This window comes from Polyodon spathula, chromosome 17 (assembly GCF_017654505.1).
Source record: "Polyodon spathula isolate WHYD16114869_AA chromosome 17, ASM1765450v1, whole genome shotgun sequence".
NCBI lineage: Eukaryota > Metazoa > Chordata > Actinopteri > Acipenseriformes > Polyodontidae > Polyodon > Polyodon spathula.
In genome coordinates, this window is record NC_054550.1 from 18,790,518 (window position 1) to 18,808,459 (window position 17,942).

At 41.2% G+C, this 17,942-nt stretch overlaps 1 protein-coding gene across 1 annotated transcript; it reads left to right on the forward strand.

The window, feature by feature from the left end:
• Positions 1-393: 393 nt before the first annotated feature.
• Positions 394-17,942, forward strand: LOC121330051 (V-type proton ATPase subunit D). The gene is made up of 9 exons (XM_041276300.1): positions 394-624; positions 3,305-3,422; positions 8,830-8,909; positions 9,145-9,212; positions 10,272-10,316; positions 11,345-11,448; positions 13,065-13,131; positions 13,846-13,924; positions 17,485-17,942. The coding sequence occupies exons 1-9, from the start codon at positions 584-586 to the stop codon at positions 17,627-17,629; spliced, it is 747 nt and encodes a 248-aa protein (XP_041132234.1). The 5' UTR covers positions 394-583; the 3' UTR covers positions 17,630-17,942.

Below are 17,942 nucleotides of genomic sequence, written 5' to 3' on the forward strand. Positions count from 1 at the left end.
TCAGGTGGCTGTTTGAGGAATTTGAAAAACAAAACACTGACCCCTGGCGGAGAAGTTCTGTTCGTGCGTTATTGTTTTAATGATGATTTAAAGTCACACCATTGATTTTATACTTGTTTGTTTCGTTCAGTTAATTGGTATAATACAAAACTCCTAGTGTCATTTCTGGATTAGGACTATGACTGGGATTGATCATTACAGAATGGGATATTAAAATCAGGTTTAACATGTAAACTAAGATGAGGACTTGCCCCCAATATATATATAATATATATACACATTTTTAAAATAACGCATGTTCACAAGCTACCAAGACTTTGTTGATAAACAAAACAACAAGTTCGGAAACCATTTTAGCCTTTCACCCCAGTGCTTCTCTCATCACGTGATGTGAGTACCAGCTGACTCTGGTACGGTCTGACTGATACTGACGCTGAAGGCTTGGATGATAACTGGGCAGAATCTGAGAAAAGCATTAACGGTTCCGAGACACGCAGCAAAGGGCGTTGTGTCGTATACTAACTAAAACGTATTAAAAAACAAACAAAAAAAAAAAAAAACATTTCATTCTGCATTTACCAAGATGTCAGGCAAAGACAGAATCGATGTCTTCCCGTCCCGAATGTAAGTACACAACATACTGTTAAAACGGTCCAACTGTTGGTATTGGTTATTTGCGGGTGAGAGGTGGGTTCTGTGTAGCACCGATTAGGGTGTTACATTAAAAACACAGCAAAACTGTGCTATGCTTCTTATCTTGTGCAGTAATTGCGTACCGCACTACGATATAATTTATAGAATGATTGCATTCATTTAAGAACAGTATTGTCGGTATTCATACTTTTAAGTGTGTCATTTCAACCGTTTCTGTTCTTGTAGTTCAATCCATTGATGAATGTTACAATATCTGTGTTTTTAGCGTCTTGTGATACAGGATTTATTTACCAGGCATCTTGTGACAGATTACTCTGTCCCATTCACAGAATCATTCATTAACACTGGGCTCAATTAATACAATTAAACAAGGATGGATACAAAAGTGGAATGTGTTTTTTTTTATTTATCAAATATCAATCTCATAAACTGTGTTAATAGAGGAAGCATTAATAATATGACGCATAGAAGTCCAACGTCGTCATGTGACGATGAAAAGCACAGTCTCTTCCGTTCTTACATTTATAGATCAGGTTAATTTGCTGTTTCTGTGTGTATGTGTAGGAGAAAAAAAAACAAACAAACAGAACCCATGAAATCCGTTTCTGGTGCAGAGCCACAGTTTGGCAGCTGCTTCAGTCTGAGTAGTAAACTAGCCTAATGATACTGGGGCACCAAAATATTATGACCGAGCCTCCAAAATGTTCAGCACCACAGTACTATAGATCAGTCCCGTAAAAAACAAGTTTTATCTCCGAAGCTATACGTTCAGAATAATTTCTGTATCAAACATTTTATAATGATTTGTTTCATTGATTATTGACTTAATGTCTTTTTTCAATGAATGTTAGCCACTTGGCTTTACTGTGTGTTGGAGTGGGCACTTTAATTTGCTGTGCTCGGTGGTCTGTTACTACAATAGTCAACAAATATGACAGCAGTAAGCTGGTGTCCATTCCCCAGAAGCTGCGTGCTGTGCAACGCTGTGCTGTATAAACAGGGTCTGTGTTGTTGTGTTTGGTACACACTGCTCCTGGGGATTCCTGTATGAACCAGCCTGCTCTCAGCTCATGAAGTCTTCCTAGCAGTGTGATCCAGTTACCACCAGGCTGCAACGTTCCTCCAGTGTTGTGACGTTTCACTGCCATTAACACAGATTTGGAAGTGTAATGTGAAGCCAGTGGCACTCGATTGTGGTTCTCTCGGTCCAGTCCACACCATTTTTATTACTTAGTTTTACATGTAAGTAATCAAAATGTCATTTAAAAATATAGAGTGATGAGCCCAAGTAATGGAATGGATTGTAGAAGCTTTGTCAGTGTGGCCCAGCAAGGGGGGCAGTAGAAATGTTATTAGCAATTAAAAGGGCAGGAGCCTTGAGTCTCAGCGCATTAAGCTACATTGGTCTACATTGATCTGAACTTGTGTTCTTTAAATCTGTGGTGCAAAACTTTGGCCAGGCCTTCCAAGAACGTCCCAAACCAGTTCATTGAACCTGCTAAAGGAAGTCCATATCAAATTGTATTTAGATAAAAGCTTCATCAATGACGAGAATAGGTTATATCAACGAGAATGCAAATTAAGCAATGCGAATCTCTGTTCCATCCACAGGCATGCTTTATTGAAATCCAGGCCCAAAGTTAAGTCCAAATCACACTCAATAGCTTCAACTAAAGGATGCATTGAGTGTGTCTGAGTGCAGTGTCTTCCTTGAGCCCTGGTTTAAAGAATGTATCATTGCTGCATCTTTATGCTTAAATGAGGAATAAGGTACATGTAGTTCATCTTTGAGCAATGGCCTCGTGCCACAGGTCTCATGTTCTGTGAAGGATTGAAGGGCAGGGTGAAGTGTTGGAGAGGGAGGTATTTTTCTTTATTTACATAAAAGTAATAAGTTAAATAACTTATTTCAAGTGTGTCCCAGATTCATCAAACAAACCCTCTGTTTCCACAATCAGCCTTGCCCAAGCCATACACAAAGACAATTATCCAGCAACAATGGCTGCAGCAGCAGCAATACTTAGTAACCGTGACAACAGAAGATCTTAAAAACAGTAACATGCGTCATCTTAAATGTATACCGCAAATTATCCTGGTACTATACGTAACTGTCACCTAAAGGTAAAGTATTGTAATGGAAACACAAAGTGCCCCTGTGCTCTGAAACAAATGTAGCAGCTTTGCAGATGAAGGCTCTGATAGTTTCCTACATGCCAGGTGTGACCCCAGGGTGTGACCCCCATCATTGAGATCTTTTATTGAACATCATGTAAGGAAAGAAAACACAAAATGGTATTGCAAAAGTCTTCCGGAAGCCATAATAGTAATACAGTTATTTTATGTTGGATTTTTCATTTATATGGAAAACTACACATGTATTTTCTATAACATGCATTTCTTTAAAAACTGCACTTTTAGGACCTATGCCTATATATCGAATGGAAGTGCACAACTGGTTATACCTTTAATGAGCAGCGATGCCACACTGCTTTAATGAGCAAGCCCTCCACCAATGCAGTGATGCCACACTGCTTTAATATACAGGGGGGTCTGTCCATTCATGTGCTTTACTTGTTCGTGATCCTGAATGCCCTGGTTTCAGTGACAGTGAATGGGATCAGTATTACTACAGTGTTTGCTTGCTCTGCAGGGCACAGACCATCATGAAGGCTCGATTGAAAGGGGCTCAGACCGGACGCAACCTTCTGAAGAAAAAAGCCGACGCCCTGACGATGCGCTTCAGACAGATTCTTCGGAAGATTATTGAGGTGACTGTTCATTCTGCTCCTGCTCACACAGTGTGGGGAGGGCTCCTCCCCTCCTCCCTCCCACCCCCCCCTCCTGGGGGGAGGAGAGTGTGTATGTGTGTGATACTACCAGCGAGGTCGCTCCTGACTCCCTTTAATAAGTAGTGAACTTCAGGACTGCTCCTGCTCACACACATGGGGGGGGGGGGGGTATGGAAACCAAAAAGAGCCCACGTCTCAAAGGAAAGTGGCTAAATGAAGCCTTTCAATATATGTTACTTCAGCCATTTAACATGCACGTGTGTGTGTGCTTGTTGAAAAATGAAAATATTGTATTCAAGATTTGAAAATGTATGTGTACTCATTTTTTCACAAAAACCCGCAACCAAGCTATTACCTTACACTAACAAGAGAGAGTTCTATATAGAACCTTTTAAGGTTCTTTGGCGTGCTTCATATATCGAACCCTAAAAGGGTCTATATAGAACCATTTTAGAGTGTTCTTTTGAAAGAACCCCATATGGTTCCTTAGATTGAACCCAAAGGGTTCTAAATAGAACCCCTATCAGGACAGGATTAAGGGCACCTTTTTATTTACACACAAAACAAAAAACAACTATTCTAATAGCATATTAAATATTCGATACGCAAAAAAAAAAAAAAAAAACATTAAACTACTAATAAAGCAAACGTGGCTTATTTTTATTTTTTAATGCTGATGCTTAACACGTGTTATGTCACCTGTTGTTATTTGCATATTACATGCAAGGACCTGAATTAGTCATGCAATGCTTGTAATAGCAACACTCTGCAGTAATCGTATTCTGTTTGAAAATGTTGCCAGTTTTTAGCTAATGTTAACAGATCCCTGCATGAGTTCGTCTGTAATGACTTTACGCAGCAGCTTCTGCAGCTGTTGCTAGCCAGTCGTGAAACAGTCTGGGAGCCATGGCACCTGTGAACTTTGAATGTGTAAACTGAAATAAAATAATGTATATAACAAGTGATAAAAGAAGTAATCCACACTTGGATAACATTGAAATTACAAAAGTAATTTAACATTATGATGAATATAAAGAAGTACTAAATTGGAAAATAATTATTTTTGAAAAGGAGCTATTTTTTAACTTTGGACTGCAGTTCAATGTAAAACATTCTGTTGAGTAATGTCAGCATTTGTACTGAACATTAAAAGTACAACCAGGTATCCTTGTTTTGAATTATTTACAGGTTATTGAATAAACAAAGTAACTTGACTTCGATTCATCTGAAGTCAGTTCTTGATGGCGAGTTGTAATTAGTAATGTTAAACTATTGTACTGTTGGAATGTATTTTCTGTTGTTTTTGCCAGGTTACAATATTTAAACTATTAAGATTATTTTATAAATATTATTTGTTAGAATTAATTTAAGCAAAAATTATTTGGTGGTTTGCGCAATATTATGCTACTGTTGCTTTAACTGGAAGAGATACGCGCTGTGACGTTGCTGCTCATTGAGTTCTTTATTGTAATTCAATAAACGAAAGTCAAAACTTATGCCTTAGTTAATCGGGTATTGAACGACAAAATCTCGTCTTGGACATTGTTTGAAGACTTTGTGAACCTGGCTAAACTTTACCGGCTTACACTGTCTGCTTGTACACGTGCATTTGCCTTATTCTTCAGAGCGTACGGGCAGTGTTGCCAGATTGGGCTGGTTCCCACCCAATTGGGCTGGTTTTGTATCATTTGTGAGGGTAAAAATTGCATTGAGCGGGTGATATGTCAGAGGTCCATAAAAAATAGTGTTTTTTTTTTTTTTTTTTTTTTTTTTTTTTTTTTTTTTAGTATATATAAGTACATCTAAAATAAAGTAAGGTTCAATGAGCTGAAGGTAAAATTACATCATTAAAACACTTACATTTCATAACCACTGTAACCCACCATAACACAACCATGGACCAATGATTGACAGTAGCAGAAGCCAATAGCGTTACTGTTTTGCGGTATGCAGAGCCAATCACACGCAAACAAGGGGTGGGTTTAATCATAACCGCTGTCAGATGAGATTGACATATTAATAAAAATTGTTAGTCTGTGAAAAACTAATGAGAGAAGATGTGTAAATGGTCAAAATATTAAAAAAAAATATAGAAAAGAATGGGAGTCCAATTCTGAGCTGAAATTATGGATTGCTTTTGTAACTGGCGACGAAACAAAAGTACATTGCAAATACTACAGTGTACAGATTCGGGCCCACTTAAACGAGCTGTTGCAACAAATAGGCACAAGGCCCACTGTGCGCCATCAACGAAGGATATACTGTACAGCAGCAGCTTCGGCTTCCAGAATTCAGTGATATATATATATTTTTTTATTTATTTTTTTACTGTTTCCCCGTAGAGCAGCGGCGTGCGTGCGCGCGTGTGGATATGTGAACTTCGCTTCACGCACTGAATTCATGCCTGCCATAGTGTTCCTCTGGGTCCTAAATCCTGCAACTACAGACGGGTTGCAGTAACTCCCCCCCCCTCCCCTCTATTGATTGGGCTACTTTTGGGAGTCTTAGGCAGGCTTGGACTAAAAAGTAGCTACCAAATCTGGCAGCACTGCGTACGGGACTAGAGTTCGGGTAATCGAATACACAAAAATTTTGCAGCTTGTGTATTCAAATAAGAAACTATTCGAAATTCCCATCCTTAATCCTAATAATAAACACTATTAAAACAATATTCATAATGCAAAATAACAACCAATAACATAAGTCTTTCTCAGAACCTTGTCGCCAGTGTAACCTCTCCCAGGTCAGCGCCAGTCTTGCTGAGTGATACCAACTAGTCCTGTAAAGATGGTGAATGGCATTTTTCACCTGAACACATCGGACCCCAAATCAAAAAGTTAGACAATTCGATCGCATATCTGGGTGTTGATCGGGGTATCTTACTGTGAGACTGGATATGATGTAAATGAAATGTTGAATTCAGAACAAGTAAAGCTGCTCTTTTATCTGCAAGTCTGGGAAACTGACACCATACAAGACAGAACGTTACTTTTTTTTGCTGTCATAGTGAAGCCAGATGAAGCCTCCACTCTAAATGTTTTTTCATTTTTTTTCCATAATTTCTTTATGATTTATTGATTTCAGCACTTTCCTTTTGGTTTATTGGTTGCTTAGTTGTAGAATTTGTAAAAGATTTGCCATGTTGTGGGAAAGAGTACCAACAACACAGCACTACGCTACATAGTTTCAGAGTCTGACTGTACAACACATATGATCCGTGGCATGAAAGTTAGGATTAGTTCATAGTTATGTTTTTAAAAAATGGTTTGTAAATTAATTTTCATCTTTTTGGCACATTGGCTCATTGTCCTGGATTCATGAAATGGAAGCCACGTGCACTATATATATATATATATATATATATATATATATATATATATATATATGCTCATCTATATAAGATATATATATATCTATATATAATAATATATATATAATATATATATAATTGATCTTATATATATATATAATATATATATATTATACTAGTTAAATGTACTAGTTAAATGTAGCCGGCCCAGTCAGGCCTGTGGTGCTTCATGACTACCGGCCAAACTGCAATCTCTACCGCTGCCGGGCCATGTCGAACCCTGGTGTGTCTTATGCACTTACATTAACTTGTGTATTTTTAAAAATGTCAATCCCACAGAGTAACACAAATAGAAGGAAACAACTGATAAACAGTCTAACATTACCCTTCACTTTGACCTATGACCTAATATGGCTGGCTTATTGTGGACTTCTTGTTTGCGGATGATGCTTCGAGATATTGGCTTCATGTTTGGTACACAACTGTATTCTAATTATCTGTCACCATCCTACAGTAACCAGATATCACTGGGAGTATCCTTGCACTCGTTACAAGCATTTGCATGTATTCCAAGAGGACCGGCTATCACTTCTGGGATGCCAAGATATTTTATTAAGCAAGCGTGTTGAGTGGGATAAAACAGGTGTCCCATCCCCCAAGCACCACAAAACAGTAGGGGTGGCTGAATAGTGTGATTTACGATAAGCAATTATGGGTCTGTGACAAGGATACAAATACAGAGGTGATGCAGTGCAGGAATGACACAAACAGAGACTAATCCGGTTTGGAAAGGGGTAATTTATTTTGTAATCCCAGGTCTGGTGACCAGTAACAATTACAACAAAAACAACAACTGGTTGCATACCCGAACAATAATGAAAAACCACACATACTGAAGTAACTTACAAAAAATAGATGGTGAGTAAGTAGATTCAAGAAAATGCACAGAGTCCTTTTCTTCAATCAGTTGCCAGGTTTATTGAAATATGCAGGGAGTCTGGTCCCAGGTACAGGACAAACACAATACTCAACATTACAATGTTTGCATGACATTAAATACCCTTCTGTATAGATGGTCCACCTCCCCTTTCTCTGACATTAACCAATTGTCAAAGTAATTTAATTTATTGTGTGAGTGTCTGTGTGTGTAGTCTAGTGTGACAACCTCTGAACATTCTTCACACTCCTGGAGACAAAAGGTCCATACATCTGCCTTTTGTTATCTCCTCGCGACCCCCTTTGATGCCAGTGGGATTATCTCTTTTGATCTCTCTGAAGTCTAGCGCCTGTTCCCTTCTAGTCCACAGCATTGTTATCTCATTAGCTTGCAGTCATTGTTGGGCAGTTTGTAGACGCATCGTCTCTATCAATGGTTAGCAGTACATGCAATTTGAACCAAACAGTCTGCTATCTGCAATATTGTGCGGATGCCACTTTGTTTCCCTCCCGGGTCAATACATTCTGAGACCACTCTTTTCCTTTCCCCAGCTTAGTATATGCGCTGATTAGATATAGTATTAAAACAGTGTTTTTTTTCCAATCAACCTGGAAATCTGGCTGAACTACAGATGGTGTTTATTCCATCATGAACCTACACAGAGGACTATAAAATTAAATATATAATATGTTTATGTAAAACATACAAAGATAAATACATTATCTGAAAATCAAGTTAACTGAAGTACAATCTAGTAAATGCGTGATTTTATTACAAACTTAACACAAGAATAAACGGAATTGAGATGTAAAGTTTGTGTTTTGCAAAACTTGTTTTCCCTCGTTGTCCACAAGAACAACCAGTGATTCCACACTGCAGACTTGCATTTTTCTGTGAGCTTTTTTCATGGAATTTGTTTTTCTGAAGTTTTTCTTTCATGGCCTTCATAAACAAATCCATTCCCCCGGCTGTTAAGAATGATCTATCTGAAAGTCGCACTTCTAACTCTGCACAGATGTGCTGTGGATATGCTGTAGATTATGCCAACCTTCCCATGCTCTCATGCTGTATTTACTGCGTGACATGCGTCGTAACAGTTGCACCTGCGCTCAGTTTGATGTGCTTCTCCTGTTTAACAGACCAAGACCCTTATGGGGGAAGTGATGAGGGAAGCTGCTTTCTCATTGGCTGAGGCCAAATTTGCAGCTGGAGACTTCAGGTGAGTGCAGCGGGACAGTGGGAGGGAGAGGTGCCCAGTCACAAATGAATTACTGGCACACAGACTCCAAAATACTTGAATGCCTGTATTTAGAATTGACTTTGCATGACATATACACAGGATACACCGTGAACGTCCATGGAAAAAAATTCCCTTTGATTATGAGAAAGTTATTCAATGCCGATCTCTCATCACTTGTATGAGCCATGTTGTCTCATGTTTGTTCTCTCCCCAGCACTACTGTAATCCAGAATGTTAACAAAGCTCAGGTGAAGGTCCGGGCTAAGAAAGATAATGTAGCAGGTAAGCCAGCTGTCTGTGTTAGTGATGGGAAGTCATACCAAACGCTTTAGAGGTGGACATATGTCTGGAGCATGGGTGCCCAATCACAGTCCTGGAGGGCCATTCCACTCCAGGTTTAACAGCTAAAATGAAATAATGAAGTCCTTTAGTCTGGATGGAGGTTGAATTGGTTCAGTTAAACCAGAGGTGGGCACTTCTGGTCCTGGAGGGCCAGTGTCCCTCCTGGCTTTTGTTCCAACTTTGCCCTAAATTACTTAATTGGACCAATTATTACCAATTATTGGTCTAATTAAGTAATTTAGAGCACAGTTGGAACAAAAGCCAGGAGGTCACCGGCCCTCCAGGACCGGAATTGCTCACCCCTGAGTTAAACAATTCAGAACAAGGTTGGAACAAAGACCAGGACTGGAAAAACCAGCTTTGCCTACCACTGATCTAGAGAAGCACTTCTCCAATTGTGATGAAACTTGGTCTGGAGAGTATCAGAGGCTGGGGATACGAGGAGGTGCCTGTGTGTACGTCACCTCTTGAAAAGGTGTCTTTTTAGTTCATGAACCAAAGGGGTTTGCTTACAATGAACCCATGAAACAAGCTTTAAAATGACTATGGAACCCTTTCTCCATCACATCAAAAAACAAAACAAAAATAAAATCTACCACCACGTTGTCTTCCCATTGAAATAAAATCTTTGCTCTGGGAAATAAGTGTGGATAACAAGCTATGAATTTGTTTTTGAAAATGAGACCACCTCTGCTGAACACTTTAGAGGGTGCTGTTCTGTAATCTGTTCACTAGAATGCGCTGTTGCACCACTGTGAATGCAATACAGAAACAATACAGAAACTTTGCATTCTTTTCAAGGAAAGGCAGCATGCTTATATCGGCTAGTTTTCTTACCCTATGAAAACCTTTTAAAGACCGTAACAGTGCTGCTACAAATGCTGACTGATGTCTAATTAACTGTATTTTTTTAATTGCACCCAATTTCTGATACAGCTCAGAATTAATAGAAAATGTATAGATTTTTTGTTGCTATGAAATTGCCTTTTCTTTTTTTAGGTGTGACTCTGCCTGTGTTTGAGCACTACCATGAAGGAGGAGATAGTAAGTTTGACACTTTACTAATGTCATCATTGCTGTGTGCATACTGTTTATAAAATAGAGTTGACCCTGACATTGATGTGATACAGCCATTTCTCTTCTTACCTTACAGTTAACAGTAGGTAGTGCAAGACTAGCACTGACCAGGGCTGTGAAACCCTTGGATAGGGATATCAGAGTCTAGCACTGACCAGGGCTGTGAAACCCTTGGATAGGGATATCAGAGTCTAGCACTGACCAGGGCTGTGAAACCCTTGGATAGGGATATCAGAGACTAGCACTGACCAGGGCTGTGAAACCCTTGGATAGGGATATCAGAGACTAGCACTGACCAGGCCTGTGAAACCTGTGGATCGGGATATCAGAGACTAGCACTGACCAGGGCTGTGAAACCCTTGGATAGGGATATCAGAGACTAGCACTGACCAGGGCTGTGAAACCCGTGGATAGGGATATCGGAGACTAGCACTGACCAGGGCTGTGAAACCCGTGGATCGGGATATCGGAGACTAGCACTGACCAGGGCTGTGAAACCCGTGGATTGGGATATCGGAGACTAGCACTGACCAGGGCTGTGAAACCCGTGGATCGGGATATCGGAGACTAGCACTGACCAGGGCTGTGAAACCTGTGGATAGGGATATCAGAGACTAGCACTGACCAGGGCTGTGAAACCCTTGTATAGGGATTTTGGAGACTAGCACTGACCAGGGCTGTGAAGATCCCGGTGGCTGTATTTGCATACGTAATGTCACACTCAGAATTTCACTTTGTAAGACGTGACTGTTGAAAATCAGATCATGGTTGTCTACTTTTTCATGATACTGATCGGGTGGGGCTGTATGTTAAAAACATACATGCAGTTTATCTGTAGCATTCTTCACAGTGTCGGAGTTGAATCTGCAGTCCTAACTGAGGCAGACACAGCCCACATTCAGCCCGGTTTGATGGCAGTCCTTCAGTCTCTGCTCCATGCCGGGGTAGAGAGAGAGGAGGCAGTGTGATTGTGAGGCTGCTGTCTCCTGTTCCAGGTTACGAGCTGACTGGACTGGCACGGGGCGGAGAGCAGCTCGCCAAACTGAAGAGGAACTACGCCAAAGCTGTGGAGCTGCTGGTGGAACTGGCCTCCCTGCAGGTAGGTGCTGCTGTGACCCTCTAGAGAGATCTGCTTCTCCATCCAACCACAGGAATATCATGGAAGCGCCTATCTGTCTGTGTATCACACTTGAACTCTCTCATCACTGCAGACATGTACAGTAGGAAAGATAACTCCTATCAAAATAGCAAACCAGTTAACTAATCTAATGTACGGTAATCTGTCGTGTGTCCGTCCGTCACTTATCCGCCCTAACCCTTTAACTGCCATGACCAAGGTCTTCAGCAACATTAGTTTACTGTTGAACAGAGAAGATTGTAGATCCCACCAAAGTTTTTGTATGTGCACCGTGCGCTGCCATTGCTGGTAGTGTCCCGTGAGCTGTTCAGTGTGTTGATATGTAAATAAACCCTGTTTGCCTGCGGGGCATATCAACTTCAACCTCCATCTTTCTCTCCTGCCTGGCACTCAGCAGTGAATGCACACACCTACATGGCAGACGGCTACTTTGTCACAAGCATGAATACCCTCTATCTTTCTAAACTAGGGATTTAGGGGTGCTCCCTAATAAAAGCTGAATTTCAGAACAATAATTGTGTGAATATAGTAATTGTTACGGCTGTCTATAATATTTAAAACACCATTCATTTATCCGACTTTGTACACATCCGTCCTTACTCTGGTCCCACCACAGTCAGATATGTGACGGATTACTGTGCTGTAATACAGTACACATCTAACACATCTCTCTCATACTATAGCTCCACTCAAAATAGCAGGCCAGTTTACTAATCTACTATACTAATATATTTGCTTGCCCATTTGCTTCTATTTTCAGTATAGGGCACTGAAATGATTTATTTAGAGACCCCCAACCTCCTTTTCCTTGTAAGTAAAGTAGCATGTGGAGTATACATCTTTACCTAATGATAATGCATGGGTATTTCTATTGCACATACAGTGAGTGTGCCCTGAGATCGCTGGGTTTTCTTGTGTGCTATTCAGTGAAGAGCACAGTCCCGCAGTGTTCAGAGTGGGGTCGCTCACAGCGTCCTGATGAGATGGAACTTGGAGGCTGAGCTACAGAAACGATTGTTAGCACATTCAGTGAGATCAGAGCTTTCTATAGTCGAAGCAGTTCTGAATCCTGAGCACTGAATGACATGGTCAGCATGTTGTCTGTGAGGATGAATTAACAGGGTCCTGTCAGTCACCTCCACTCCCTCAGTGTTGGGAGTATTTCCCTGTTCAGTGGATAATAGTGTGACACGAACTTCCAGCTAGTGAAATAATTCCATGAATCTGACCATGAATCAGTCCTGCACTTCCACTTCCTGTGTACATCTCGCATGTGCAGTTTTGAAAGACACACATAGCAGTTATTTCTTTTCATTTAAAATCTGCCTCTTGGGTAGTCTTCTACTTTCTAGGTTGTTTCATCTCAGTTCATACAGCCCATTTAAAACCCTTTCTTTCCTGTCATCATCTGTCCAGCTGTTTCCCTGAATGAAGACACTGCCGGGGTGGAATGACCAAGGCAGCGACGCAGGGCAGCTCTGAATCCTGTTTAAACTTTGCTAACAAGTTACTCTGAAAGCAGAGTGAGTTCTATCAATCTGAGTGGGTATTTGAGCAAACTCTTCATTTTGTTTCAGACTTCCTTCGTCACTCTGGATGAAGCCATCAAGATCACTAACCGGCGTGTTAACGCTATCGAACACGGTGAGCGCTGAAGTGTGGCGACCATTAGCGCATCGCGGCAGACACCAGCATGGTGCTCAGTCTCAGCAGCTCCTGGATTGAGCTGCTGTTATTTGCTGCTATGGTGCAGTCACCCTGATCATTTGTTACAGGTAGAAGTGTCAAATGTACAGATAATTTAAGGGTTTAGCTGAAGACTGAAATTGTGGTCATTTAAGGATGGAGCAAAAAAATAAGTGTCGACAAGATAAATAATATATAAATTATATCAGGATCTTGACATTTTAAGCCATGGCATATGTGAAGAACACAAAGTGTTTTTCCATGTCCTCAATGAGCCACCGTAGAAGTAGCCATCTAATCATCAAACAGAAAGGTTGACTTTGAGAATTACTCAGAGGTCCAACTTGTCTTTGTTGGTGTCAGTCCAGCCAGCAGTATACTGGGTGCTGTGCGGAGTTTTCTGATGATATTTACATGCACATACAATTCAGAGTCCAGTCTTCAGAATGCTGTGTTTCACATGTTGCACATTTTTACTTTTATTCAGAAAACTGGCATGGAATTCAAACCATGCAAATCCAGATACTGCTATCCAAACTACTGTTCTGTAATAGTGTAGAGCGATGGAAATCCTGTATGAGCTGTAGCATGTATCTTTTGTGCAGCATCCTTAGTGTGGTAACAGCTCCTTCCCAAGCCTTCAGTAAACTTTCCATGTGTACCTCTTCACAGTGATCATCCCACGTATCGAGCGCACGCTGTCTTACATCATAACTGAGCTGGATGAGCGAGAGCGAGAGGAGTTCTACAGGTAAGTCATCCCTGAGGGGGGTGCAAATGAACAGTCTTACATAATAACTGAGCTGGTTGAGCGAGAATGAGAGGATTTCAGCAGGTAAGTCGTCTCCGAGGGGCGTGCAAATCGGCCGTCGCTGGGACCAACACAGGGTTTTCATGCTCGGATAGTCTTTAAATTTGAAAGTAGAATGTGTTTTTATTTCAGATATCTATTTGATACTGTCCTTTATTAATTACACCGTGTAACTATTTTTTTTTTTTTTTGGTTCCTGGGTAGTAAGTGTTATTTCCTAATTGCTTATGCCTCAAAAGTATAGAAAATGGCTGTTATTCCCCACAAACGTTGCTTTTGTGACCAGGACAGTGATATTTGAACATTCCAGATAGATTCAGTGCTGAGTAAACTTGGAGTAACTTCTAGAACTTTCTAGAACTTTCCAGTAATATAAATAGTAGTATAAATACAAGGGCCTTAAGCCCACCAGTTCAGTTTAGTTCCAGCTGCCTAAGTGGATACATATCTGCATTTTTCTGAGATGGCATCAAGAGGCTGCAAGCATCCGACCGACGCATTTTGCTATGTCTGCGGCCAATTTATCAAGACGAGCGAAAAAGTACTCCGTGGAAGCATCTGCTAAGATATGAGGCCTACAAGGCATATTTCGGCATGCCTGTCAGGGATCAAGACAAACCCTGGGCACCTCATTTCACCTGCGAGCACTGCAAAAAAACTCTGGAAGGTAAGATGGACAATTGTTGCTCAGAATTTTATGTTATAAAATTTGTTAAAATTTTTAAAATTGTAAAAGTTTTTAATTTTAAAATGTTTTACAATTTTCCATGTTATTGAAAAATTATATCGTATATGGAAAATGTTGCGAGAATCTCTTACACATTAGTCATGGGTGAAATAAATGTATTTTTGTAGGATGGTACAGAGGGGAAAAGAGAGCCATGAAGTTCGCTATCCCAAGAATTTGGCGGGAACCCACTGACCACTCAAGCAACGTGTCCGGACCTTCCTTCATCTTTCGCCCCGGTGCCACACTGCCATGAGCTCCCCGTACCCACTCCTCCAGAGAGAGAGCAGCCGTCTTTAGAAGAGAGCAGCAAGTCAGAGAGCGAGGAAGACGTTGTAGATCCAGATGACAATTTCAGAGGTGGAGCTGAGGAGAGAAACCCATACTACCCCAACCAAAAAGACCTCAACGACTTGATTAGAGATCTTGGTCTCACCAAGTCCAATGCCGAGCTTTTGACGTCTAGGCTCAAGCAGTGGAACTTGATGGATGAAAGTGTGCAAGTCGCAGATCAGAGGAAGCGTCACCAACCTTTTTCCAGCTTCTTCACCCGTCAAGATGGGCTCTGCTTCTGCCACAATGTGACCAGTCTGTTCGAGGCAATCGGAATCGCCTGTAACCAGAACGAGTGGAGCCTCTTCATTGACAGCTCATCCAGGAGCCTCAAAGCCGTGCTGCTCCATAATGGTAACAAGTACCCGTGTCTTCCCCTGGCTCACTCGGTGCACCTCAAGGAGGATTACAACACCATCAAGATCTTGCTGGACACCTTGAAGTATGATGAGTACGGCTGGGAGGTCATAGGAGACTTCAAAATGATGGCATTCCTGATGGGTCTCCAAGGCGGTTTTACCCACCTAGGCGCACAACCACAGGCAGGACTGGCCACAGCGGACTGAGTTCTCTGTGGGGAGGAACAACGTCAAGTGGGAGCCACTGGTGGACCCCCGGAAGGTGCTGATGCCACCACTGCACATCAAATTGGGCCTTATGAAACAATTTGTCAGAGCTCTAGATAAGGAGTCGGCAGCCTTCAAGTACCTTCAAGACTTCGTCTCTAAGCTGTCTGAGGCAAAGGTCAAAGCCGGTGTCTTCGTCGGACTACAGATAAAGAAGATCCTGGAGTGCAATAAATTCCCCAAGAAGCTCACTAGTAAGGAGAAAGCGGCTTGGAACAGCTTTGTCGCAGTAGTTCGGGGCTTCCTGAGCAATCACAAGGCCGAAAACTATGTGGAGCTGGTTGAGACTCTGGTGAAGAACTACGGCACAATGGGCTATAGGATGTCCCTCAAAGTCCATATCCTTGATGCTCATCTTGATAAATTCAAGGAGAACATGGGAGCGTACTCGGAGGAGCAAGGCGAGCGCTTCCACCAGGATATACTGGACTTTGAACGCCGCTACCAAGGACAGTATAACGAGAACATGATAGGAGACTACATTTGGGGGCTGATTTGTGAAAGTGATTTACAGTATAATCGTAAATCTCGAAAAACTACTCACTTCTAAATCTTTTGTGGTCATTTTTATATTACTTTAGTATAAATACATGTTAATTTGGATTCGTATGTTGTTTTTTTCTGACTTTATGTGAACGAAAAGACACAAATTCGCCCGTTTTCTCATTGGAAATAGGTACATTTCAAATATCACTGTCCTGGTCACAAAAGCAAAGTTTGTGGGGAATAATAGCCATTTTCTATACTTTTGAGGCATAAGCAATTAGGAAATAACACTTACTACCCAGGAACAAAAATTGTGTTACATAGTGTTATGAATGATTACGAACAGTCATTTTTGCCACAGAATACATTTCAAGCAGTGTTTGTTTGAATATTTGTCGCATTTGTTTTGAATCACTTCACAATTTTCTCATAACAGTGAGGTGCTGGAGTATATGTAAGAGTGATCAGCACCACCCACATGCCACCTTGCTTGGCTGTTTGTTGCATTTGATTGGTGTTACCCAGTATGGGTCCCTTAGTTTTAGTGAACCCCTATATTTTTATACCACTGTGTCTGCTTACGGATGCAGCCTCCTGGGTATTCTTTATCATTGCTAACACAAAGGCAATGTGTTTCAGTTTTTTATGTCACTGGGCATTGCTCTCAATTTTTGAACCATCACATAGAACAGACGTGCCAGTTACCAGTGCAGAAAAAACATGTGTAGGGTAAAATGAAGAACACCTAGTCATGTGCATCGGCAGTAAATGAGTATTATTGTGTAGGACTATTGCACTTGTGGGACGTTCTGCTTTCTTAATCTTTTCAGGTGTTGATTATTCGTGTATATCAAGATATTTGGTATTGCCTCTGTGCTGTAGAGTCTCAGACCGACTAAACAAACTCCATGACATGAAGATGCAGCTGTGCATTTCCAGATGTCAATCCCACCCAGGTCCTAAATATCCTTTTAAAGCTGCTGTTTCACGTCATTGACGTATGTACTACAAATATCTGCGGCAGGCAACTTTAAACTGAAGCGCTTAACACAGACTTACCATTGCACTTGTGGGAGACACCTTGCTTTTTTAAATCTTTTGAGGGATTGATAATCTGTTCAGGTATACCAAGCTCTGTAAGCCTGAGGGGTAAAACAGGCCAGCATAGGCGAGTCTGGGTATGCCCAAATGGGCCAGTACAGATGAGGCTGGGTATGCGTAACGGGCCAGCACAGGTGAGGCTGGGTATGCCCAAACAAGCCAGCACAGGTGAGGCTGGGTATGCCCAAATGTTTCGTGCCATGCTGAACTCCTCTCCTCATCTCCAGGTTGAAAAAGATCCAGGAGAAGAAAAAGCAAATCAAGGAGAGGAATGAGATCGAGAGGGTGGCTCGCTGCGCTGAGCTGGGTGTAGTAGAAGAACCAGCCAACATGCTGATGGACGAGAGGGATGAAGACCTGCTCTTTGAGTAGCCACAAGGACCAGCATGCCAGGCTCTGAATTACATGGATATCAGTTGTATTTATTGTGAGTGCTCATGTTGTCCTGCGATCTGTGGAGAAAAACAAACTTTTATGTTTTTTTGTCTAACTACAGACTACTTCCCGAAAGGTGCTTTTGTTGTTGTTGTTGTTGTTGTTGTTGTTATCCAGAAATGTGTGTTGTTCAATGCAAAAACTATAAAATATTCATGTTGTCTGCAAGTGAAGGTTTTTTATGATTTAAATACCTGATTGTTAAATATTCTGGATTTACTAATAAAGTCACTGATCAAGGTCCAATACA

Bases quoted from the DNA above. Each gene is read 5' to 3' on its own strand.
- LOC121330051 (XM_041276300.1), top strand. From the start codon at position 584: ATGTCAGGCAAAGACAGAATCGATGTCTTCCCGTCCCGAAT. The intron at 3,423-8,829 runs GTGACTGTTCAT...CCTGTTTAACAG, and splicing joins TTCTTCGGAAGATTATTGAG to ACCAAGACCCTTATGGGGGA. The intron at 8,910-9,144 runs GTGAGTGCAGCG...TTCTCTCCCCAG, and splicing joins TTTGCAGCTGGAGACTTCAG to CACTACTGTAATCCAGAATG.